Source organism: Trachurus japonicus, chromosome 13 (genome assembly GCF_045865225.1).
Source record: "Trachurus japonicus isolate A0001 chromosome 13, Traja_1.0".
Classification (NCBI taxonomy): Eukaryota; Metazoa; Chordata; class Actinopteri; order Carangiformes; family Carangidae; genus Trachurus; species Trachurus japonicus.
In genome coordinates, this window is record NC_140919.1 from 9,391,380 (window position 1) to 9,416,644 (window position 25,265).

At 40.4% G+C, this 25,265-nt stretch overlaps 1 protein-coding gene across 2 annotated transcripts in view; it reads left to right on the forward strand.

Moving 5' to 3' along the window:
• Window positions 1–1,729: 1,729 nt before the first annotated feature.
• Window positions 1,730–25,265, forward strand: part of ubash3bb (ubiquitin associated and SH3 domain containing Bb) — a 77,259-nt gene continuing 53,723 nt past the window's right edge. For both annotated transcript variants that reach the window (XM_085794804.1, XM_085794805.1), the window contains exon 1: window positions 1,730–1,859. In XM_085794804.1, coding sequence (XP_085650930.1) covers window positions 1,732–1,859 — 128 coding nt within the window. In that variant the 5' untranslated portion in view covers window positions 1,730–1,731. The remainder of the gene's footprint in view (window positions 1,860–25,265) is intronic.

Here is a 25,265-nt window from a genome sequence, read left to right on the forward strand (position 1 = left end):
TAAAACAAGAAGTTTTAAAGTAGCTTTATCCATTGTTCAGATTTCAGTTCTGGAAATGTCTGCAAATTAGCGCATATTTCATCAGATATTGCCTCATTTACATATTTAAACATAAAATTTGATACAAAAAATATTTGTCTTAATGTCAGTGACAAACTTGGGAAGTTTCATGGTGATATCTGTTATTTAAAGGGATAGTTCAACATTTTTGCAAACTGGCCCATTGCCATAATCCCTATAGTCATAGCAGTAGGTTCGTTACCTTTAATTGTCGGTGCAAGATGTTTTTAGAACGGCGGAGCAGAGCCGTGAGCTGCTCAGAGCTACGCTGCGGAGGCTAATGGGATTTCTTGGTTTCCCTCATCAAACTCATCAAATACACAATCCAACAACTCCACAACGCTCTGGTGGACAAGTTGTGACCTGCACATTCACCATGCTATGAGATAATAACACAACATTACCAGACAGAGTTGTTTTAGAGGGAAATACAGAGACTGCTTGCTGAAAAACTGTCCCTAAAGGCAACGCGCATCAGCGGTTTTGCATGTATTTCCCTCTAAAACAACTCTGTGTGGTAACGTTGTGTTATTATCTCATAGTGTGGTGAATGTGCAGCTCACAACTTGTCCACCAGAGCGTTGTGGAGTTGTTGGATTGTGTATTTGATGAGTTTGATGAGGGAAACCAAGAAATCCCATAATGAGCCTCCGTAGCGTAGCTCTGAGCAGCTCACGGCTCTGCTCCACCGTTCTAAAAACAGCTTGCACCGACAATTAAAGGTAACGAACCTACTGCTATGACTATAGGGATTATGGCAATGGACCAATTTGCCAAAATGTTGTAGCCTACTATCCCTTTAATTTTTTTTAAAAACCTATTCACCTGTAGTGTCTCTACAAAAAAAGGGGGAAGAATAATAAATAGATGTAAACTCATGAGGTCAGACTTGATAAAATAACATGTAGATCTCATCTATTATGTCTCATTCTGTGCTGAGCTTCAGTGTAGCTATATAAAAAAAGAAAAAGAAAGAAAAAGCCCAGTGAGCAGATTTAATTTGCTGCCTCCTCCAGTGGGCAAATTAGCGCATATTTCATCAGATATTCCCTCATTTACATATTTAAACATAACATTTGACAAAACTTGTAGTACAGAAAATATTTGTCTTAATGTGAGTGATAAACTTGGGGAGTTTCATGGTGATATCTCTTATTTAAAATTTTTACCTATTCACCTGTAGTGTCGCCTGTAGAATAGGCTAATAAATAGATGTAAACTCATGAGGTCAGACTTGATAAAATAACATGTAGATCTAATCTATTATGTCTTATTCTGTGCTGAGCTTCAGTATATACAGTATATATGGAAAAAAAAAGAAAAATCCAGTGAGCAGATCTAATTCGCTGCCTGCTCCAGTGGGCGGGGCAGCGCGGCTCTGCCTGGCCGCGCCGCGCTGCTCTCCGCTCGGCTCCGCCTCACTGTTGTTGCCGCTGCGCTGCCCGTCATCCAGCCACTCATGCGGAGCAGCTCGGCTGAGGCTGATGGACTGAAGCCGGAGCTCGGTGCTGGTTTGGCGGCGTCGGCGGCGGCGTTGGTGGCGTCGGTGGTGGTGGTTGATAATAACGGACTAGACGGACTAGTGTTGTTGGGGCTTTTGTAGCCGGACTGAGTGCTCTCGGTGTGACCCGGCCGGACCGGACTGGACCGAACCCGGACCGAACCCGGACCATGGCTGCCAAAGAAGACCTGTACAGTAAAATCCTCCCGCGGAGGCTCCGGCAGAACCGACCGGGCTCCGTGAAATGTGGCTCCAACCTTGACGTGCTGCTGTCCATGGGCTTCCCCAGACCAAGGGCGTGAGTAGCCTATCCTGACCTCAACACATACACACACACACACACACACACACACACACACACACACACGCACGCACGCACGCACGCACGCACGCACACACACACACACACACACACACACACACACACACACACACACACACACACACTCACTGTATATTATGTATAGCCTATTATGTGTGCGTAAATGTGTGGATTAGACGTGTCAGGGGTCGGACGCATCATCCAGTGCCGTTAACGGTGCGCAACACTCAGCCAAGTGTCATTAATAAAATACATATAGGCCTATTTAATTCATGAAAATGAGACTAAATGCGAGTTTAAGCCGAGCAAACCGACAATTTCACTACCTATGTTTCACTTTTTCACGCTTTAGTTTAGTCCAAGTTGTATCTTGTCTGGTTTTATATTGATTGTAAAACACTTTTATATTCACCTGGATGTTTGTAATAATTTATTTTAACAGTCGTTTAGTTTGGGACAAATGTGGTGAAAGTCTTGTCATAGTAGAGTTTTATTTCAGCCATTCAGCAGATCATACATGTTGAGAGAAAACTGGAGTCAGGAGTCATGAAGTCATGACTCTGACTGTGTGTGTGTGTGTGTGTGTGTGTGTGTGTGTGTGAGGAGGAGGGTGGGGGAATCACCCTGTGTCCTCTGCTGCTGCTGTTTCTGAATGGAGGGACTGTCTTTGACTTGGCCCGATCATTGAGTTCATATCTGTCCTGTCGGCTACAGCCTCGCACTGTAAACACAACACTACTGTCTAACTGTACATCAGCACCGCCACACAACCACCGCACACTTTACTACCACGGTACACTCACTTTACACTCAGTTTACTCTTACTTTACATGTCATTTACTGCCCCTGTGTACTTTACAACCACGGTACACTCACTGTACACTCACTTTACACTCAGTTTACTCTTACTTTACGCTCAGTTTGCTTTTAGCATCAAAAGTCATTCAACCAGCAGCATTTTTTTTTTGAAATTTTATTTATTTTTTAAAGGGACAACGAGGAGTTTCTATTTGGTTATAAAAAAGTCTCACATTAATGTGGATGAATCTACGTTACCCACACTTGTTAATGGCTCCATTTTCGATAAATATATTGTTTTGTCTCTATCGTTATTTTGTTATTTTAAAGCAGAAGTAAGCGATCCGGTGGTTTTGGGTAATGCTGCGTTCTAGGCAGACTTTTGAAATCGTAAATTACAGCTTCAAGTCACAACTTACGACTTTGTAGCGTTCCAGGCAACCCACTTGTGTTTTTCCGACCTGTTTTACCGGTGAAAGTCACTATAACGGCCACTCGTAACTTCTGACCCGTGAAGTCGTACCAGATCGAACTGGTACGACTTCACAGGTCGGAAAAACACGAGTTACGGGTTGCCTTGAACGCACCATAACAGTCCTCGTCGCTACGTCGCCACATTCACGGCGTTCCTTGGCTGCACACACAGCCCTGCATGCCGTTCTCTCTCCTCATTGGATAAAAACTGTAGGATACGATAAATGTTTTCTCCTCGGCTCAGAGCAGAGCAGAGTGACTGACAGACCCGTGTTTCAGTCCAAACACTCTATAGAAGTGATTGCTGTCAGAAGATATAACTATTTAAGACTTATATTAACACAAAAATATCGCTTACTTCTGCTTTAAGTATATTTTTTGGGGCTTTTTGCCTTTAATTGACACGTTAGTAGAAATTGGGGAGGCAGAGAGGTGGGCAATGACACGCAGCCAGGGTCGGCTGCAGAGAGGACTGTAGCCTCTGCACATGGGGCGCTCTACCCACTGAGCCAAACGGCACAAATTTCCGTCCGGTGTCTCCTCCTCTGTGTCTCTAACCCTCCTCTCCTCCATGTGCGTTTGTTTCCAACAACGAAGCCAGTGAGAAATCAATCCATGGAGCGGTGGATAAGGTTATTTATCATCGACCATGTTACCATGTGTATATCTGTGTAGTCTTATCTGTCATCAACAAGAGATTACGGGTTACGGGTTAGCTCGTTACGTTTGTGTGGCGGTGTGGATTTAACCAGAACTAGTACTTAGTAGTAGTAGCTGCGATTTGACTGTAAATATCTTTTGCTGACATCAACTGCATCCTCACACTCGTCTTTATTTAAATTTTTATTATCCAGGCTTGAATTCTGCACAGAACATCTATGAAAACATAACTTAATGGATGAATCATGAGTCATAAAACAGTAAATTACAAAGGCAGCGGGAAAAACTCCAGCATATTTACACGTCATGTTTTATTCAATACAAATTTAAAGGTGTGTGTATGTGTGTTGTGTTGATGATGTGTGACTTAAACTTGGGAGTTAAGGGACAAATGGAGCAGAGTTGCTCTTTAAATTTTAGCCTATTTAACATTTAGCTAGGTAATTAACCTCCTTGAGACCCAAAGTCTACGGTGGCCCTGAGGGCTCAGTAGCTACACCACAACTTAACAAATCACCTGCAAAGACAAACAGAAAACATCTTCACAAACAAAAACTCAAAAACACCTGCAAATACACAAACGCACAGAAAAAAAAACCCCAAACTCAACAAAGCTAAAGTTAAGTTAAGATTCCTTACGTTGCCCCACAGTGGGGAAATTTACATTTGTCTAGCAGCAGCAAATAGCAACAGGATAAAAGATAAAAAACAGAATGAAACAAGAGGAATATAAACATCACACAACAATAATTTATAGAAAAAATTATTTTTTAAAAAGTACAGTAGCCTATGTGCAATAAAGGCTAATGCAAAGCTTTAAGTAGCTATATGTTAGCAATAATATTAAGTGAATCATGTGACATTGACGTTACGATAAACCACACAGATTGCCATCACTTTTTTTGTGTCCTCTGGAAACACTTCGGTTGTGCTTTGACTTTTGAAAAATTGATAAAGTTGTTTTTGTGATTGTTACGTTGTGTTTGTGTCCAAACCCTTTATGTTACAACATTAAACATACAATATTAACAATAATTGACAAATAATATTAAGAGCTAAGCAACAATATGGGCCGATGCTGTGGATATAGTCAATAATTCAACACAGACTTTCTATATGGTTGAGATGGGATGTACAAATTGATAAAGGAGCAGAAGTCTAGCATAGCAACCAATGGACCTGGAGTTAATCAACAATACCCACAGTGAAATGGATTTCGGATGGATTTTCTTTTTAAAAATATATATATACATAAAGAATGAACTGTGTGTTGGCCGTGCTGTTTCTATTCTGCAGTTTCTCCTCATTGATCACCTGCACACACTGCACCGATATTGATATTCCTACAAAAAGCTGATATCGGCAAACCAGTTGATCGGTCAGATTCTCATGTATTCTGTCCACATGTTTGACACTGATTGTCTTATTGATTACCCAGCACCTCTTCCTCTTCTTCATCTTTTACTTCTTCTTCTTGCTCCTACTTCTTAATCTAAACAAACCTTAAATGTTAAAAACAAAAAACACCACTTCCTGTGCACCAGAGGATTTTTCCGAGGAATGACCTCTCTGACTCCGGTTGGTCAAAACAGCAGATGGAAAACCTTTCATAACTCCTCTGTTGCAGGGCCAGTGTTGTGTCATATTAATTAGTGAAAGTGTCCAAACCTATTTTTGTCCATATAGTTTGAAGTTGTGGGGGTGTGGGGGTGGAAGGGGGAGGAGGAGGAGGAGCAGGAGGAAGGGGAAACCTCTCAGGACTTCTCTGTTTTCACTTCATTCACGCTCCGTTGGGAGTCGGTCCGCCCCTTTCACCCAGACAGATGTCACACGTCGAGAGGGTTTGAGTGAGTGTTACTTCCAAAATATTTGTGATACATAATAGGGCTGGGTCTTGACTAAACATGAAAATCACTTTTGACATGGGTTTCAACATTTTTTAACCCCTTCCTGGCCAGTTGTTTTCGCTGCAAAAACACATGATTTCTCATAATTATGTTTTTATTTTATTATTATTTATTATTTTATTTATTCCTGTCTATATTCTGAAGGCAAGGCAAGGCAAGGCAAGGCAATTTTATTTGTATAGCCCGTTTTTACAAACAGTTTGCATGGCATCATAACAACATCCTCTGCCCTTAGACCCTCACATCGACTGAGGAAAAAGGTTTTTACAGAGGGGATTTACACATTTAAACATAAAATTTGACAAAACTTGTAATACAAAAAAATATTTGTCTTAATGTGAGTGATGAACTTGGGAAGTTTCATGGTGATATCTGTTAGTTAAAATCTTTACTTTAAAATACATTAAAAAACCCATAGGCGGAGGTGGACATTTTTGTCCAGCGAAGGGTCATGGGTGTGGTAAAAATTCATTACGGGTCCAAAAAATTGACTTTCATTCTGAAACTTGGGACATCCAGAGTTTACCCAGAGATACACCTCCTCGCCAAAAATCAGACCCCAGTTACCTTTCATTTGACCGTGGGGAGTTGGGAAAGTGTGAGAGGTGGACAAAAATGTCCTCTGCACTGCAAAAACACAAAATCTTTCCAAGAATATTTGTCCTTTTTCTTGTCAAAATGTCTAATTTCTTTCACTTCACTTGAAATAAGTATAAAAATCTTCCAATGAAAGCAAGTTTTTTGTGCTTGTAATAAGGAAGAAAAACTTGCTCCACTATCAGATGTTTCTACTTATTTCAAGTGAAAATAGGCTTGAAAGAAGTAAAAAGTGTCTAAAAACAAGCTACTTTTTATGTGATGTTTCTTATTTTAAGTATAATGAGATTTGTTTTGACCAGAAATAATACAAATATTCTTGGTAAGATATTTGAGTTTTTGCAGTGTGTTGCAGAGCCAGTGTTGTGTCATATTAATTAGTGAAAGCGTCCAAACCTATTTTTGTCCATATGATTTGAAGTTGGGGTGTGAGGGTAGGAGGAGGAGGAGGAGGAGGAGGAAGGGGAAACCTCTGAGGACTTCTCTGTTTTCACTTCATTCACGCTCCGTTGGGAGTCGGTCCGCCCCTTTCACCCAGACAGATGTCACGCGTCGAGAGGGTTTGAGTGAGTGTGTGTCGGAGGAAGTGTGTGTTGTGGTTTGCTGAATGGACACAGCAGACGACGACGACGGGGCCCCCAGGCGAGCCGTCGACTCGCTGGCCTACAACTCCCTCCCTCAGGGAAGCCACAGCCTCTTTTATATCAGCCCACCACGGCCTGGCCCGGACACGACCTCTGATTAATTCCCTTTCTCTTGCTGTCTGTCTTTCCTCCTTCCCTCCCTCCCCTCCCCTCCTTTCTCTCTCCTCTATTCCTCTTCCTCTATTTTTCCAGTCTGGGGGTTGACCCACTAAATTTCCTGACCAACTTCAGGTGTCCTGGTTCTGCTGTAAAAGGATTATTTATGTGTAGAAAGATTAAATGTATCTGCTGCTGCTGGTGCATTGTTTTGGTTGAGGGGCATCCCCCACACGGCTGCCACTGGTTCCGACCGATTAATCTTGTTTTCATTGTCATCGCAATATCAACATGCACATTGATAAACACATTGCAAAAGGTCGCCTGAAATGTGATGAGTGAGTTTTATTTACAGGCGACAGGCCTTCACACTCAAACACCTCGTACCCGCAACCTGAGCTACACTCATAGACGTAACGTAACAACAACGGCAGACTTCAGAGCTGCGCGATTAATCTTAAAGGTAGCCTATAATATGTAGGAATTCCCCCCATCTAGCGGTGCGGTTGCATATACACTGCAAAAAATCAAATATCTTACCAAGGATATTTGTCTTATTTTTAGGCGAAATGTCATTTCTAGTCAAAACAAATCTCATTATACTTAAAACAAGACTCATCACATTAAAAAGCAACTTGTTTTAAGGAACTTTTTCCTTCTTTCACTTAAAATAATCTGATAGTGGAGCAAGTTTTTCTTCCTTATTACAAGCACAAAAAACTTGCTTTCACTGGCAGATTTTTCTACTTATTTCAAGTGAAAATGTGTTTGAAACAAGCGAAAATTTACTAAAAACAAGTTAATTTTAAGTGGAAAGGGACTGTTTTGACTAGAAATGAGACATTTTGACAAGAAATAAGAAAAATATTCTTGGAAAGATTTTGAGTTTTTGCAGTGCAGGAACTTGATGTTGCATTCACGTGAAATCGGGCAGACGTCAGACAGACAACAGATGTAAACAAGTGGTCCGCCAGCACGAGGCAAAACAATACAGGCGTGACAACATGTTGTCATGGTGATGTGGTATTGTTTTACCGTCTTTCTCTGGTGGAGTAAAATGACATCCGGTTGGTTTGCCGACGGCCGTCTGCCTGACTGCACCTGAATGCAACACCAGTGCCTCCGTCCTTCCTCACACTACACAGTGGTGACAGTTTTAACAGGCCGAGCCCACAGCTCCGCTCAGTTTCCGTGGTTACCTACGGTCACAATGCAACATGGCCGCCTCGGTTCGGTGCGTCGCCCACTTATGTATTTGTAACGACTTGTAACAACTCATTCTAAGGAACCAGAAAGCTTTCATTTGTATGCAGCTGTAATTCCACTTCAGTGAAATACGTATTTATGAAAGACAGATTTGATTTTTGCGAATAAAAAGCCAAATAAGTTACATACTGGGGCTTTTATTTAATCGTCATCACGATATCGACATGCATGATAAACACATTGTAAAGGTTGCCTGAAATGCAACAAGTTTATTTTCAGGCGCACCGCATAAGCCTACCTGTAACCTGAGCAACACCGCTAACGTAACGTAACATAACAACAACAGTGTTCACATCACCGCGCCTGAAACAAACGCGTCCACGTAGCATCGACCGTCATATTTTTATCTGGAACGACTTCTAGCGTTGAGTCGACTTATAATGTTTGGAGTTTGTTTACAGCATCGCAAGCTTTCCACTCTACTTCTGTTTTTTTTTGTTTTTTTTGGTGTATTTGTGTGCCAGTGTTACAGAGGCCTGGTGGATGCACTACAGCGTATTGAGTCGTTTTTTCAGAAAGACACAGGAAACTGTATGGTTAATATGCAGCAACCAATATTGAGCAGAGTCATTGCACATGGCACATTTTGCTGATATCATGCAGGCGTAGTGTTCACACAGTAGAGATTAGATACCCACTGGTTTTATACCGTGTAACAGAGTTCAGTGAAATCGGTGCCGGAGGATGTGTGGCAGGAATATATACGGTTGTTTTTTAGATTTGAGCTTGGGGTGCCGGTAGAACTTGAGCTGGATATTGAAGCTGAGTATTGACCAAACTGTGCTGGGACTGAACGCTTGGTTAAATAGACTTGAAAGATAAGAAAATATATATCTCTACTGTATACTTGTTTGCTGTTGCCATTATTAACAGTTGACATTTCCATCATCTGGGAACCAGGAAATGACTTCAGGTCGGCCGTGCATCAACTCTAAGGGTGAATCACTCTGAAAACAGAAATCGATTGCTCACATTATTCTTCTCTCACCCCCCCGGGGGAGGGGGAAGAAAAAAGCTTCCAGCAAGTCACAGGGTGCATCTGTCTGACTTTGTAAATGACAGTCTTGTGCATGTCAGCTAACTCTTAATGTAACGATCAATAATATGAAACAAAGAGTCATTCTTGTTTTTACTGCTTAAACGTCTCTCTCTGCATGACGGCACTGAGAGATTCAGAGAGAGACGGAAAGAGAGAGCATCATTGGGAACTAAAGAGAAAGCTCAGTACGAATCAGAGCCAAAGATGACAAGACATTACTCTTCAGAGACGTTTAAGCATTAGGACGTAAAATCCTGGAGCGGATTTACAGAGAGATATTGGCATCCTATAGCCCTATAGGATGCCAATATCTCTCTGTAAATGTAAAGACATGCACTTAAAGATACAGGATAAGTTATGGAGACGGAAGCAGATGAAACTTTATAGCACATTTATTCACATAAACCGAAAGAGAATGCATTGAAGGAGTTATCTGTAAGTTTTACTTAAAGCTGCATAGGCATTTAGCAGCTTGCTAAAAGCCATTGTTGGGTTTATAACTACAAAAGGTCGTAATGCTTCTTCTTCAGGACGGCCTTGAGGCTAAAGCAACTTGGTATCAGAAAGGTACGGGACAGATTGACTTGGCAGGAGCTAGCTAGTTAGCATGCTAAAGAAGTGATAGAAATTGTTTTTAATAATGAACACGTAACATTTCTTTATTACAGCTGGATGCACCTGCCTGTTATATTCAGAGTGGGCTCAGGATTATAGCCAAAGTATTTTCTATTTTCTCCCTCTCCTTGTTGTTGATTTACCATTACCCAAGGAGCTATTTAAAAGTTGTGCTATTAGCCTATAGCTGCATAGCTAACGTTAGCAGCAGTTGTTCAGTTACCAGAGGAAGAAGAAACATTACAAGTTTGGTATCAAAATCTACTGTTATCGCTTCTTTTCTCTGACGGAAGTTAGCATGCTAACTGGCTAACTATCGCCAACCCAGCTGGATTGTCTTGTCTTTTTCCGATACCGAGTCACTGCAGTGTCCAGTCTGCTGTGAAGAAGTAGTGTACAGAGGAGCTGAATTGAAATCTTTATTGTCCCCAAGGGGCACTTGGGTTTACAGCAGCCACTGTCACAATCAAACACATTAAAAACCTCCTTCCTGATGGCAAAAGCCTAAACTGTTGAGGATCCTGAGGGTCAGAACAGCTTTAGCCCTCCTGACCTGATAGACCTGGCTAAGATCATTTAGATTTACACCGATGATTTGACTGATTAACAACTTCCAAGCCTGTTTTTTATTAACCAGGCTGAGATTGCCAAACCAACAGATTATAGAGAATGTAAGCATAGACTCAACAAATGATGAATAAAACATTTAAGCCCTCCTCCATATGAAAAGTCTTCAGCTTCCTTAAATGAAAATATCTTTGGTTGACCTTTTTACAAATTCTGTCTGTATTGGCCTCAAATGTCAGTTTGTTGTCCAGAATAGTTATCAGATACTTATGCTGACCAGCTGTCTCCACTTACGATAGTAGGTGAAATGGTAGATTCCTATGAAAGTCAAGCCACATGTCTTTATACATTAGGCTACATTAAGTTGTAGGAATGAAATTTGACATATAATAATAACCTGTTATATTGTAAACACAACAGATGCTGAACCTCTTATCATTAGCAAAACTTACACATAGCTCATTGACCTTTAACTTACCCTCAGATGACCCCTCAACTTTTACCATAGGCTACCCATGACCCCTGGACAAAATGTCCACCTATAGTGAGAGACATTTAACATCAGTTACTCCCAAAATATTAGTGATACATATAGGGCTGGCTCTTGACTAAACATGAAAATCACTCTTGACATGGGTTTCTAAATTTTTAACCCCTTCCTGGCCAGTTGTCTTAGCTGCAAAAACACATAATTTCTCATACTATGTTTTTATTTTATTATTTTTTATTCCTGTCTATATTCTGAAGGTTTTTACAGAGGAGATTTACACATTTAAACATCAAATTTGACAAAACTTGTAATACAAAAAATATTTGTCTTAATGTGAGTGATAAACTTGGGAAGTTTCATGGTGATATCTGTTAGTTAATTTTTTTTTCTTTTTTTTTTTTTTTTACCTTAAAATACATTTAAAAAAAACCCATAGGTGGACATTTTTGTCATGGATGTTGGAAAAATGCATTACGGGTCCAAAAAATGGACTTTCATTCTGAAACTCGGGACATCCAGAGTTTACCCAATGCTACACCTCCTTGCCAAAAATCAGGCCCCAGTGACCTTTCATTTGACCGTGGGGATGGTGAATGAGTAGCAGGGCAGTGGGGATCGTGTTTAATGGTGTCAATAATAGAGAGGTAAGAAATAAAGTTGTCCAAGAGAGAGATAGATCCAGTGATGGAGTGAGAGGGAGGGAGGGAGTTTGGATGGCTGATCCTGGACTGACCAGGTGCAGCCAGTCTGCAGTAATGTTAACGCCACCGAAGGGAGACACAGAACACGAACAGCAGCCAAGGACAAGACACAACCCTGAGGCTGTGGTAGAGCCAGAGGGCCGTCACACTCAGCAGCTCGTTAGCAGCAGCAGCAGCAGCAGTCCAATGTGAAGCTGCACGAGTCCAGAGCTCAGTGCTCATATACCTAAACCCAGGGACATACTGTAGGTTAGAAGCATTAAAGTATAGTGTTGGTAAAATGCCAAAAGTTACTGAGCCTGTTTGAGGAAAAAAACCTGTTCTGAACACTGAGCCTAAAGACACCATACTGCATATGGGTATTTAAAGTGATACGCCAACATATTTTTTTGTGTCTTGCCTCACTCCCGAGTCCATGACCAGCAGATAGACACCATCCTTTCGACTGTGCGTGCAGTAACAAGGGAGATAGAGCCGTATCGCCCGTAATTAGCTTAGCTCAAACACTGGAAGTGTATGGGTAGTGTTAGCCTGCCTGCTACCTGAGCCGAAACCAGCAGTCAGAAGCTGATTTCATTTTAGCTCTAAACTCTGTAAATATATCACTTTATCGACATTTCAAACATTTCTAGGTGAGAAAGTAGCCGTTTAGATCAGCAGTGTGTCGTTAATTTGTCTAAATACCAGCTGTTTACAATTATTTTCGGACGAATTCGGCGCTACTCAAGCTAGCCAACCAACGCACTTCGGTTACTTTCACAAAATAAAACACCCGTTGCCCTTTACATACAGAAAACCATGACGACAGAATTTGTGCTTTTACTTTGAAATAGGAAGCTAACCTACCCTCGATGTAGCTAGCTTGAACCAAAATAAACCGTCTTTGCTTGAACCCTCCGTTTTGACCGATCTCGTCCCGTTACCGGCATTTGACCGCTCAAGATGCCTTATCAGAGAGTTTTGTCAGCTCTGAGACGAAGATCGGCCCGCCGGTTTCCGTTTAGAGTTGCTGAAGAGTTTCTCTGATGACTTTAGGTGGAGGCAGGCTAACACTACCTATACACTTCCAGTGTTTGAGCTAAGCTAATTACGGGCGATACGGCTCTATCTCCCTTGTTACTGCACACACAGTCGAAAGGATGGTGTCTATCTGCTGGTCATGGACTCGGGAGTGAGACAAGACACACAAAAAAAAATGTTGGTGTATCCCTTTAAATATATGTGTATGGTGCAGTTCTACAATTTTACAATGAACAGTAGCTTTATCTAGAAAAATAGGCAACTGAAGGGTTTAAAAATATAAATATAAATCTTTTAAATGTAAATAATAATAATATAATATAAATTAATTAATATACAGAATAGGTTAAAGAAAAAAGTAGGCCTATTTTACATTAATTCTTTTAAAATCTCCAAAATAACCCATTGATGCCTACAGTTAATTATGACTTAACTTGTAATATAGGCTGTTAATTCAGTTTTAAACACTCCATATTGAATTATTAAGAAGAGTAAATGCCTCTAAACAAATACACAAACACACTGTACGTCCTGGCGCCTTGACAACACAAATCATTAGAGTGTATTTTTCATTCCTCAGCCTCGTTGTCAGTAGTTTCTCCCTCCACTCTCTCCACCCACTGTCCCCCTTTAGCTGTCTCATTAATGCCCGTTCAGTATTTGGACGTGTAAAGTTTAAGTATTAACTCAGTAATTAAAGTTTATTCTCTGTTTGAAAGTGTGTCATCTTCTCTCGTACCACCACCACCACAGTGGACGACATCCAAAAGATGTTTCATAACGCTCAACGAAAGTCTGCCTTATAGCACGTTATGTGTTGCATCGATGCACCAACTCAGTTTTTAGTGTTGAACTGGTTTTTAAAGTTGTGATACTGCTTGTGGAGCCTTAGTTTATAGGGCCACGTCGGTCGCTACAGCTGTTGTCAGTAAGGTTGAAGTTCTCCAGTTTCGTCAGATGGACACCCACTCACTTCCTGTGTAGATAACATGTTTGGGTTTTTTTTTTTTTTCTATAGCCTACTGGTCATAAAATTGTGCAAGGTCACACACACACAGGGAGGTGCATTCAAACACAGTGCGACAGAGGAACGCTTACTGTAAGCTATTTGCATGCTCGGTGCTCTCTCTCTGTATTTGCACTTTGCACAGTTAAGTTTGCCTCGCTGTAGAGATGTGATGTATATGTTTCACAGCAGCTGTCAGCAGAGGAAATAGTGTTTTCTTTCTGCGCAGCTCGAGCTCAAGTGTTTCATATTTGCGGATCTGAAGGAGGGAAGGAAAATGTTTACGTTGTGTATGTGGGTAGAGAGAGAGTACTGTAGACTACAGTGTACGTATTCACAGTATATCCCATCAGCAATGGGAGGAACTGTGAAGTGCTGTTGAGTTGGTAACTCTCATGAATTATTGAGTCACTTCCTTGTTTTTTTTTTCTTTTCTTTTCTTCTATTTTTTTTTTTTCTTTGAAATGCAGATGAACATGAGCTCATTCTGAACATTTCCACTCTGCCTTCACAAATTGGTCTCAGCACTTTGGGACTATTTGAAGAGAGGACGATACGATACAGCCATTATTACATTTGATGTGTCATCATTATACTGTATGTCTGCCTCAGCAGGGGGGGGAGGTGGGGGCTCTAACAAGGTCATAGAAATGTCATTAGTCTCCTTCCTGAAACAGGAGAGGTGCATCATCACAGTCTGGATATAGCTGCCGCTGTCGTGGGTCCAGCGGTGCAGCTCCACTGCAGCTCGCTGATCATATCATTAGTTCACTCGAAGCTCCGTCCGGAAGCAGGGAAACAGACAGCGCTATCAGATTATGGAGCCATTGTCTCTCTGCTCAAATGTCTCAGCGTGGACGTACGTCTGAAATTTTACAAAGGTTCACAAATTACACTGCAAAAACTCAAAATCTGTCCAAGAATATTTGTCTTATTTCTTGTCAAAATGTCTCATTTCTAGTCAAAACAAATCTCATTCTACTTAAAATAAGACTCATCACATGAAAAGTAGCTTGTTTTTAGACACTTTTTTTTACTTCTTTCAAGCAGATTTTCCCTAGAAATAATGTGATAATGGGACAAGTTTTTCTTTCTTATTACAAGCACAAAAACCCTGCTTTCACTGGCAGATTTTTCTACTTATTTCAAGTGAAAATTTGTTTGAAACAAGTGAAAATGATCTCAAAACAAGTACATTTTTAGGTGATGAGTCTTATTTTAAGTGGAAAGAGATTAGTTTTGACAAGAAATTAGACATTTTGACAAGAAATAAGACAAATATTCTTGGAAAGATTTAGAGTTTCTGCAGTGTAGGCTACCCACAGCTCCTCCTTCTTCACACTGACCCTCAGTTTCCATCTCGCTCGCTCTCAATCTCCCGTTCACAGATTACACTTCATCATGCTGTATTATATTATTATATTATTATTATTATGGGTTCTTCTCGTACCCAGAGGCTGAGTCAGTATCGGCTCGTGGTCTCGGGGCCTGATAGAGCGCTTCCAGTCCGTCAGCAGATAGATTTCTGATGGCTGATTGTTGTAAGGTCACAAGGTTCTTTAGATTTATCTGGTTTGGAGCTGATCATTTGCACTGTATCGTTAAATCTTGCCTTTTTAACCCCTGAAATACTCAATATGCACTGTACACTGCAAAAACTTGAACATTTTACCAAGAATATTTGTCTTATTTCTAGTCAAAATGTCATTTTTAGTCAAAACTAATCTCTTGCTACTTAAAATAAGACTCATCACATTAAAAAGCAGCTTGTTTTTAGACACTTTTTACTTCTTTCAAGCAGATTTTCACTTGAAATAAGTAGAAAAATCTGACAGTGGAGCAAGTTTTTCTTTCTTTTTACAAGCACAAAAAATTTGCTTTCACTGGCAGATTTTTCTACTTATTTCAAGTGAAAATTTGTTTGAAACAAGTGTAAATTATCTAAAAACAAGTTAATTTTTAATGTGATGAGTCTTATTTTAAGTGAAAAGAGATTAGTTTTGACAAGAAATAAGACAAATATTGGAGTTTTTGCAGTGTATCGTTAAATCTTGCCTTTTTAACCCCTGAAATACTCAATATGATAGTATTTAATACGTTTTAAATCCCCAGAATATTAATAAATAATCATCTACAGACTGCATCGAGTAACATCGTTCATGTCTGGGTAGAAAACTCATCTGAAAGGTGTATTTTATAACTAGTAATCCTGAGATTCCCAAAATATTTTTAGATGTGGAAGCAGCTGCTATTTATTTATTTATTTATTTAGATGTAGTGGGTTCAGGGTTAAGAGTCAGATGAGCCTCGTGTAAAAAAAGAAAGAAAAAAAAAGTGATTTGGATGTTTTTTGATCAACACTTGAACTTTTTGTGGTTTTGATAAAGAAAATATTAAGAATCAGATTTTTGGGCCAAGTTCGTTGTATATATCCTACAGTATATACAAGGAATTTGACTCCAGTGTTCCATAGCTCTCTGACATTCACATAAAAGAAGTAAAACAACAACTGAACAATAAGTTAAGAATAAGAAGAATAAGAATAAAACAAAAAAAGTTAAATAAAATAAGATAAATAAGTGAATTGGCCAGATTGTACTGTACAGTCACATGTAGTGGAAACAGACAATGAGGTAGTGCCATGAAAATAAATAGTAAATGCTGGATAGATGTATGAGTTATGAATGATATGTAGGCTACACTGTATGGTTTACATGTCTATGTACTGCTCTGGAAAAAATAAAGAGACCACTCCAAAAATGTTGTTAATAAATCAGCTTCTCTACATGTTTCTATGGAAGCCATTGACTCCAGTGTCATATTTAATGAGGAAGAAAGATTATAAATAAATAAATAAATAAATAGAAAACACTGCTGCGATTAAAAATTGGGATTATTCCACCTATGCTGATTTCTAAACTCTTCCTAAATTTAAAATTTAAAAAGTAGTGTTGTGTTGTTTTAAAATGAATATGAACTTGTTTTCTTTGCATTATATAAGGTCTGAAAACACCAGGATTTTGTTTATGTTGCCATTTTCTGCAAATAAATGCTCTAAATGACAATATTTTTATTTCCAATTTGGGAGAAGTGGTCTCTTCATTTTTTCCAGAGCTTGTATATATACAGCATGTGAATCATTTTGTATTGATTAGGCAGATGAATGAGCAGTTATTCAAGACATGACGTGTTGATTAAAGCGCAGCAGAAGAGCCTGATGCTTTAATCTGCAGCTGTTTTCCGTCTCTTCGCTGGACGTTCAAGTCGCACACTTCACTCACTCTGTCGACTTTCCACTGCGCTTTGTTCCATTTTGTTTTTATCAACTTTTCCACTTCACTTCAACCTTTGAAATTCTAATGTTTCCAGTATTTTAACATGCAAATTGAAGAAGTTTATTGAAGCAGCTGGATGGAAACAACATATACACGCGTATGACACACGTCGTCGTTACTGAGTGTGAGTGTGTGTGTGTGTGTGTGTGTGTGTGTGTGTGTGTGTTTTCACCCAGGTGTGATGATGAAGTAGAAGATGTTGCGGCTCGGTGCCTGTGGTGTGGACGGATGCTGAGCTGAGCTGCTGACAGATTTTTATTAGCAGCTCCATGTCTGAGTCGAACCTCGCTGAGCTGCTCCCAGGACAGCTGAGCCAGCAGCAGCAGCAGCAGCAGCAGGTTTCATTAAAGGGATAGTTCACCCAAAATTCAAATTTCACTCATTATCTCCTCCCCCTCATGTGGACTAAGAGCTGTGAGAAGTTTCAGAGTCCTCTTTGGCTTCTCTGAGTTACAGGGGGTCTCGGCGTAGCAGTATTTGTCCATATGATGGTTGTCAATGGATACCAACTGTCTTCGTAACAAAAAGACACACCAAAAAACATCCAGATACCTCCATGCTACTCGTATGTAATGTCCGTCTTGTATTGAAGCCCCGAAATGTGAAATTGTCCCGAAAAAAATTAAATAAGTCTATATTTCAACGTCAAATTTGACGAACCAGGAAGAGGAGCTTCGAGGAGCTTCCGCTACAAACAAGCTTGAAATATAGACTTATTTAATTTTTTTCGGGACAATTTCGCATTTCAGGGCTTCAATACAAGACGGACATTACATACGAGCAGCATGGAGGTATTTGGATGTTTTTTGGTGTGTCTTTTTGTTACGAAGACAGTTGGTATCCATTTGCAACCGTTATATGGACATGCACTGCTACGCCGAGACCCCCTGTAACTCAGAGAAGCCACGGAGGACTCTGAAACTTCTCCCAGCCCTTAGTCCACATGAGGGGGAGGAGATAATGAGAAAAATGAGAAATTTCAATTTTGGGTGAACTATCCCTTTAAGGCCTGGAGGCTGCTGGGATTGACAGCTGTCCTGTGCCTCTCTTCTCTCTCTCTCTCTCTCTATGCAACACCCCCCAATAATAACAACCACAGCAGCACAACCCACCACCACCGCTGCTTTCCTCTCAGCTCAGCGCTTTGATCAGAAACTGCATCACCGAAGGTTAACACCATAGATAAATAACCACGAGAACGTGCCAGTGTGTCAAAACTGTTCGCTGCTGACACGACACGACACGCAGCTGCTGGTTGGAAATTACATCAATGTAGAAAACGTATGAAAATTGTGATAAATGAGATCTTTATGTCCCTTGAATGTCAGCAGCTCGAGTCAGACAGTCAAACCGTATCGCTGTAAAATGCTAAATAATCATAATCACTCTTTATGATGCAAGGACGTGGATGTGGATGTGCCGTATGATAACCATGAAAAGCAGTTTGCAAATTCATACAGATCATGAGATCATATAGTTGAACTCGTGTTAGTCACACATTGTGTTAAAGGTCACGTACAGCATGAAGGTAGACGTTTGTATTAAAGCTCCATACAGTATAAAGGTAGATGTTTGTATTAAAGGGATACGGCAACATTTTTTTTTCGTGTCTTGCCTCACTCCTGAGTCCATGACCAGCAGATAGACACCATCCTTTCGACTGTGCGTGCAGTAACAAGGGAGATAGAGCCGTATCGCCCGTAATTAGCTTAGCTCAAACACTGGAAGTGTATGGGTAGTGTTAGCCTGCCTCCACCTAAAGTCATCAGAGAAACTCTTCAGCAACTCTAAACGGAAACCTTCGTCTCAGAGCTGACAAAACTCTCCGGTAAGGCATCTTGAGCGGTCAAATGCCGCTAACGGGACGAGATCGGTCAAAACGGAGGGTTCAAACAAAGACGGTTTATTTTGGTTCAAGCTAGCTACAACGAGGGTAGGTTAGCTTCCTATTTCAAAGTAAAAGCACTTATGTATGTAAAGGGCAACGGGTGTTTTATTTTGTGAAAGTAACAGGAAGTGCGTTGTAACAACGGCTAGCTTGAGTAGCGTAGAATTTGGCCGAACAAAATTGTAAACAGCTGGTATTTAGACAAATTAGTGACACACTGCTGATCTAAACGGCTACTTTCTCACCTAAACGTGTTTGAAATGTCGATAAAGTGATATATTTACAGAGTTTAGAGCTAAAATGAAATCAGCTTCTGACTTCTGATTTCAGCTCGGGTAGGAGGCAGGCTAACACTACCCATACACTTCCAGCGTTTGAGCTAAGCTAATTACGGGCGATACGGCTCTATCTCCCTTGTTACTGCACGCACAGTCGAAAGGATGGTGTCTATCTGCTGGTCATGGACTCGGGAGTGAGGCAAGACACGGAAAAAAAAATGTTGGTGTATCCCTTTAAAGCTCCATACAGTATAAAGGTAGATGTTTGTGTTAAAGCTCCATACAGTATAAAGGTAGATGTTTGTGTTAAAGCTCCATACAGTATAAAGGTAGATGTCCATGTGTAGTGTGATTATAAAGCAGCTCTAGGTTCTATATTAATACTGTGAAAGTATCAAAGCCTCAGTCCACAGAGAAATGCACACAGCCTGTATTCAGAAACTGAGCCTTAAAACCAGCCGTCAGGACTTCCTGTCACTTTGTGATGTCACAACAAAGCAGTCACCCTAAGCCCCGCCCACCTTGCACTCTTTCACATTTGCAGTATTTGGTTTCTCTGAGTGTTTTATTCTGAAATCTGCTCTTTTTTTTTATTGTCTCACTTTAGAAAACAGTCAGCCAATCAGAAGAGAGGCTCAGAGCTTCATCCTCTCTTCTGATTGGCTGACACCGACCTGTCGTTACTAGCGCTCCAGAGAGGAGAAAATGGAAAACTTCTTCTCCTCAGAGTGAAACTTGGCTCTGGATGAGTCAGATTAAAGTGATTCTCAGGCTGCAGCGTGCGGGGCACCGGGTTTCCTCAACTCTACCTACGTTTTAGAAATTTGTTAGAACGTAGAAATCTGCTTCGTGTGCACATCCCACATCATCAAAAGCAGCGATGCTAATGTAAAGGAGGAAGAGCTGGAGCTGGTCCAGTATATTTTTCTACTGAGGCAGCAGCTGTAGCAGCATCATCTGCTGCAGTGTTACCGTCCAGATTGAAGAAATCATTGTAAAAAAAAATCAATATGCAGAGAAGTAAACATGTCAAAATGAAATGTTAGCAGTGTGAGAAGTTGTGCATTTATAAAATTATACCGGAGGGGGAAGTTGTTGTACCACAGTCAGCAGCGTTTAAACTGAACTTTAACCAGAATGAGACAAACAGCTTCACCAGCTAAATAATGTTAGTTCATCTGGAGCTGATCAATGTCTCTGTGAACTAATGTTTTCTCTTACCTGCTCAGGTGTGACATCATAACCAACTTTTTTATTATTACAACCAAACAAAAGAAACATTTCCACTTATTGCACATATTTTTCTATATATATTATATGTTATATATATATATATATATATCATATATTTCAGGTTGTTAATCATGTTTTGTAAAAAATAAAAAAAATAAATAAAGCAAAGTAGTAATAATTTATTCGTTCATTCAACAATACATGATATATATGTAGCCTACATACATTCAATTTGGATTTCTAGATTAAGTATGGCCGAATTAATCTAAGCGAAATCTTCAATTTATAATAATAATTGGCTTACTTTATCCTAATATTTTATATTTATTGAATACCTTAGTTCAAACATCTTTTTTAATCTAGTGACTGATGTGCATGTTTTTAATTCTTTATCAATGTAATTCCATAAGTTTACTCCGGTTACAGTTATGCATTTGCAAAAAAAAAAAAAAATGTTTTGTAAAAGGATAGTTAATTAACATCTTAAGAATGTGTCTGTACGTCTCTACACTGAAACAAAGGGAACAATTTTGAGTTTTTAGGTTATTATCTTATTATTTTACTGGTCCAGCCCACTTGAGATCAAATTGTGCTGCATGTGGCCACCTGAACTAAAATAAGTTTGACACCCCTGGTATATATTTATATATATTTAACAAGAATGTGTGTGTTGCTATAGTTTGTAAACTGCAGCACTTTTCCAGATCAATAATCAGCTGAACCGAGGGGATTGTGTGTCTCTTATTCCCTCTAATTCTGACGCTGCCTTGGTTATTGACCGTGACCTTGAGTGCAGTTTAATTTCTCACTGCCAAGTTAAACCAGCTGGGATTCCACCACCACTACACAAAAAATAAATAAATAAGTAAAAAAAATATATATATATATATCTCTTTGTGCAGTACTGTAGCTCCTGAGCGACTCTGACTCTGACTCTGGCACTGGGCTGGTGTTCACGCGGCGACAGGGTTTCCCTTCAGCTGACTGATGACTCATTCCACAACCTCTCCCGTTCATTCTCAGCTTTAATATGTCAGATATCGACCAGTAATATCACAGTCTCACTATGTCTCACACCAGGCACACGGTTAACCCTCATTTGTGTAAATGAGTCACTGACACTTTGTCTGATATATAGACACACAAGAAGACTGACATGTTGTGTCCCATATTAAAGGGATAGTTCACCCAAAAGTCAAATTTTACTCATTATCTACTCACCCTCATGTCGACTAAGGGCTGGGAGAAGTTTCAGAGTCCTCCGTTCCTTCTCTGAGTTACGGGGGGGCTCCGTGCAGCAGTATTTGTCCATATAATGGTTGTGAATGGATACCAACTGTCTTTGTAACAAAAAGACACACCAAAAAACATCCAAATACCTCCATACTGCTCGTATGTAATGTCCGTCTTGTATTGAAGCCCCGACATGAGAAATTGTTCCGCCGGTCAGTCAGTGAACTGAGACACTGGGAGCTTCCGCTACAAAACAAGCTTAAAACATAGACTTATTCAATTTCTTTTTGAACAATTTCTCATGTCGGGGCTTCAATACAAGACGGACATTACAGACGAGCAGCATGGAGGTATTTGGATGTTTTTTGGTGTGTCTTTTTGGACGAAGAAAAGTGAGCCCCATTCACAACCATTATATGGACAAATACTGCTACGCCGAGACCCCCCGTAACTCAGAGAAGGCACCGAGGACTCTGAAAATTCTCACAGCTCTTAGTTGACATGAGGGTGAGTTGAAAATGAGTGAAATTTGAATTTTGGGTGAACTATCCCTTTAATATAATCAGTTTGTATTGTAGATGTGAATTATTATTGATCGGCCCTGACTGAGACTCGTACACCCGGGTGTCCCAGCTCTCGGTGTCCATCTTATGACGGTTAAGACTACACAAACGCACACGCCGTAACATCGTATATGTTATGTAACGTTGTCCACCGCTCCATTTATTGATTGTTCGCCGGCTTCGTTGTGAACAAATGCACAGGGACGAGAGGAGCGTAACCAGAACAGAAGAAAAGCGACCAAACATGTATAGTTCCCCTTTAAAAGCAGTGAATAAAACCAAAATAGACTGAAATAAATAAATGAAATCAGTTAAAATACATAAATAATGAGCCAAACCTCAGTAAAAGGAGTAGAAAGTGCACTACACCTGGAAAAACAGGAAAAAGTCATCGTCTCATTATAATGTGATGACGTTTTCCAGAATAGTTTCTGAGTCTCCTGTCCTCTGGACTCAGACCTGTCTCACAGTTGTCTTGACTTGTTGTCTTTCTCTCGTGGCCATTTTTAAGCGGATTTGTCCTTTAGCTGTTTTTTGACACTGTTGTCTCGTAGGCGTTTTGACTTTTTTTAGTAATGTGATTAGGCTTTTTTTATGGAATAGTTCAACATTTTGTCAAACTGGCCCATTGCCATAATCCCTATAGTCATAGCAGTAGGTTTGTTACCTTTAATTGTCGGTGCAAGCTATTTTTAGAATGGCGGAGCAGAGCCGTGAGCTGCTCAGAGCTACGCTACGGAGGCTCATTATGGGATTTCTTGGTTTCCCTCATCAAACTCATCAAATACACAATCCAACAACTCCACAACGCTCTGGTGGACAAGTTGTGAGCTGCACATTCACCACGCTATGAGATAATAACACAACGTTACCACACAGAGTTGTTTTAGAGGGAAATACAGAGACTGCTTGATGAAAAACTGTCCCTGAAGGCAACGCACATCAGCAGTTTTGCATGAATTTCCCTCTAAAACAACTCTGTGTGGTAACGTTCTGTTATTATCTCATAGTGTGGTGAATGTGCAGGTCACAACTTGTCCACCAGAGCGTTGTGGAGTTGTTGGATTGTGTATTTGATGAGTTTGATGAGGGAAACCAAGAAATTCCATTAGCCTCCGTAGCGTAGCTCTGAGCAGCTCACGGCTCTGCTCCGCCGTTCTACAAACAGCTTGGTAAGGTAACGAACCTACTGCTATGACTATTATTACTACTTACTACAATGGATTATGGCAATGGGCCAATTTGTTGCCAAAATGTTGAACTATCCCTTTAACAATCGTGGCAAATCACCGATGTTTCTGTTGTATTTCAGTCTCAGTCTGACTCTTGGTGGTGTCGCTCTGTGTGACATGTCGTCAGGAGGCGAAGACTCTGATGCTGATGCTGCAGCCTCTTAAATATTTATCAGCTCGTCCGTAGGAAACGCGGTTCAACAGGTGGTTTTCTCCATCATGATGTTGAGCATTAAAACAGCTGCTGCTGCTGCTGCTGCTGCTGCCGTCCAGCTGCCCTGCTCAGCCCCAGCAGCAGCAGCAGCAGCAGCAGCAGCAGCATCCAGACCATCATTATTCAGACCCCGCTGCGTCGCCCCGGCTCATGAACCAACCCTCAGCTCTACCGCACACTTTAAAAATTCATTTTCTCTTTCTCAGTGTTTTTTTCCCCCCACACACACACACAGACACAGAGTAGATGTGTCTGATGGGAGGAGAGAGGGACCGGACTCAATACAGTAGGGATGTCACGATTACTTGTTTTCACAATTAATTAATCGTAAAGATTCCTAAATACCGTCACTTTCACTAAAATTTGACGTTGGAACCTTATTGGCAGATATTATTATTAGATATTATTGCGCCAAAATAAAGGTAAATGCACAGATACTGGTCCATTTAACTAACGTAACATTGAATTGGTCGTAATTTAAATGTTAGCGTGTCATTTTTAATTAAAGCAGATGTAAGCGATCCGGTCGTTTTGGCTAATGCTGCGTTCCAGGCAGGCTTTTGAAACCGTAAATTACAGCTTCAAGTCACGACTTACGACTTTGTAGCGTTCCAGGCAACCCACTCGTGTTTTTCCGACCTGTTTTACCTGTGAAAGTCACTATAACGGCCACTCGTAACTTCTGACCCGTGAACTCGTACCAGATCGAACTGGTACGACTTCACGGGACGGAAAAACACGAGTTACGGGCTGCCTTGAACGCACCATAACTTCTTGTCAGCCGATGGAGTTAGCAGCCCCCGCCCTCGTCATGGATCTATTGGTCCTTGTCCCTACGTCATTCGCTGCACACACAGCCCTTCATGCCGTTCTCTCTCCTCATTGGATAAAACTTGTAGGATACGAGAAAAGTTTTCTCCTCGGCTCAGAGCAGAGCAGAGTGACTGACAGACCCGTGTTTCGGTCCAAACACTCTAGTGATTGTTGTCGGAAGATATAACTATTTAAGACTTATATTAACACAAAAATATCGCTTACTTCCGCTTTAAAAAAAAAGCAAAACAAAACAAAACAATTAAAATCAACTCAAACATTTGGTATTGATGACAATTTATGACCTGAATATTTCAAACATTGCCCCTGGGGGGTTAATAATTGGTCATATATTAATAGATACTTGAAATATTTTGTGTATATTTTGAGTAATGCAATTATTTTTTGACTATATTTGATTTTACACATTCATATGTTGTGAAATGAATTAATGCAGAATAATAGTGATAATTGCAACACCGTGATTATTTCTCTGACAATAATCGTCGTACCAAGAAAATGTCTAATGGTGACATCGCTAGACTCAGACTAACAGTTCAGCATCCAGGTACAGAGAGTCAGACACACACACACACACACACACACACACACACACACACACACACACACACACACACACACACACACACACACTAATCTGTGAACACAGTTGCTGTTTTTATTTCTGCTGTTGTAAAGGAGGGCACTACAGG